The following is a 1,196-nucleotide window of genomic DNA, read 5'->3' as shown; positions in this document are numbered from 1 at the left end:
CCTTCTATACATATCCAACCCAAACTTGAGGTTCACAATTGTACACACGTATGTTTATACCGTGCACGTATCAGGCGACTGCCACTCAGGCGGAAGGGGAGAGGGACGCTGCCCTGGCAGAACGGGACACTCTGGCCCAGGCACTGGCCACTGCAAAAGACCATGTGAGCACTGTGGAGGCTGAGCTGGAATCACTCAAGGTATTATTGTTACTCACAAGGGGTTGTATGTATAGACAAGTGTATGCGTGCCTCCACGTATTGTGTTGTGATATACTTGAGGGAGATCATATATGCATGAGTTTAAGTTAAGTTAAGGATGTGCATTATAACGCGGTCATTGCCGGATTCACAGACACACGCACAATGCGCACAGGCTTATTTATACCACGTGATTGGTATATGGATTAATAATACCACGTGATTGGTACACGGATTAATAATACCACGTGATTGGTACATGTATTAATGATACCACGTGATTGGTACGTGGATTAATAATACCACGTGATTGGTACACGGATTAATAATACCACGTGATTGGTACATGTATTAACAATACCACGTGATTGGTACACGGATTAATAATACCACGTGATTGGTACATGGATTAACAATACCATGTGATTGGTACATGTATTAATAATACCACGTGATTGGTACATGGATTAATAATACCACGTGATTGGTACATAGGTTAATAATACCACGTGATTGGTACATGGATTAATAATACCACGTGATTGGTACATGGATTAATAATACAGGAGCAGGGAGACAGCGGTGTTTCGGATGAAGATCGCGCTCATCTGAATGGGTCATTGACCGCGGCGGAGGAACGCGTAAACGCTTTGGAGGCTGAGCTGGAGTCATCACAGGTAAGGTCGTTCAGGTGTACAGCATATATGTAACGTTGTATGCCCAATAAACGGGGTACCGAACAGTGAACAAGTAACCTTTAGGCCGAGGCAATGAGTTCATATGTGGGTTCGAATAGGCTAATGCCTTGGTTACATTAACAGCCACACACGGCGCACCAACAAAAACTATCAAAGAAAGTGATAGCTGAAAGTTCTATGTACTCTGGTCACCAGCTGGCAGTCACGCAGGCAGAGCAAGACAAGCACGCGGCGCTCGAAGAACGCGAAAGTCTCAACCAGTCAGTGGCCACAGCGGAGCAACGGGCGAGTGCGTTGG

At 45.3% G+C, this 1,196-nt stretch overlaps 1 protein-coding gene across 1 annotated transcript; it reads left to right on the top strand.

Moving 5' to 3' along the window:
- Positions 1-50: 50 nt before the first annotated feature.
- Positions 51-200, top strand: SARC_16717 (hypothetical protein; the record flags this gene model as incomplete). Its single annotated transcript, XM_014289183.1, has 1 exon — positions 51-200. A coding segment is annotated over one exon (150 nt), but the record flags the coding sequence as incomplete, so codon positions are not given.
- Positions 201-1,196: the final 996 nt, after the last annotated feature.

This window comes from Sphaeroforma arctica (genome assembly GCF_001186125.1).
Source record: "Sphaeroforma arctica JP610 unplaced genomic scaffold supercont1.8698, whole genome shotgun sequence".
In the NCBI taxonomy this organism is placed as follows: domain Eukaryota; class Ichthyosporea; order Ichthyophonida; genus Sphaeroforma; species Sphaeroforma arctica.
This window is presented reverse-complemented; position numbering and strand designations above follow the sequence as displayed.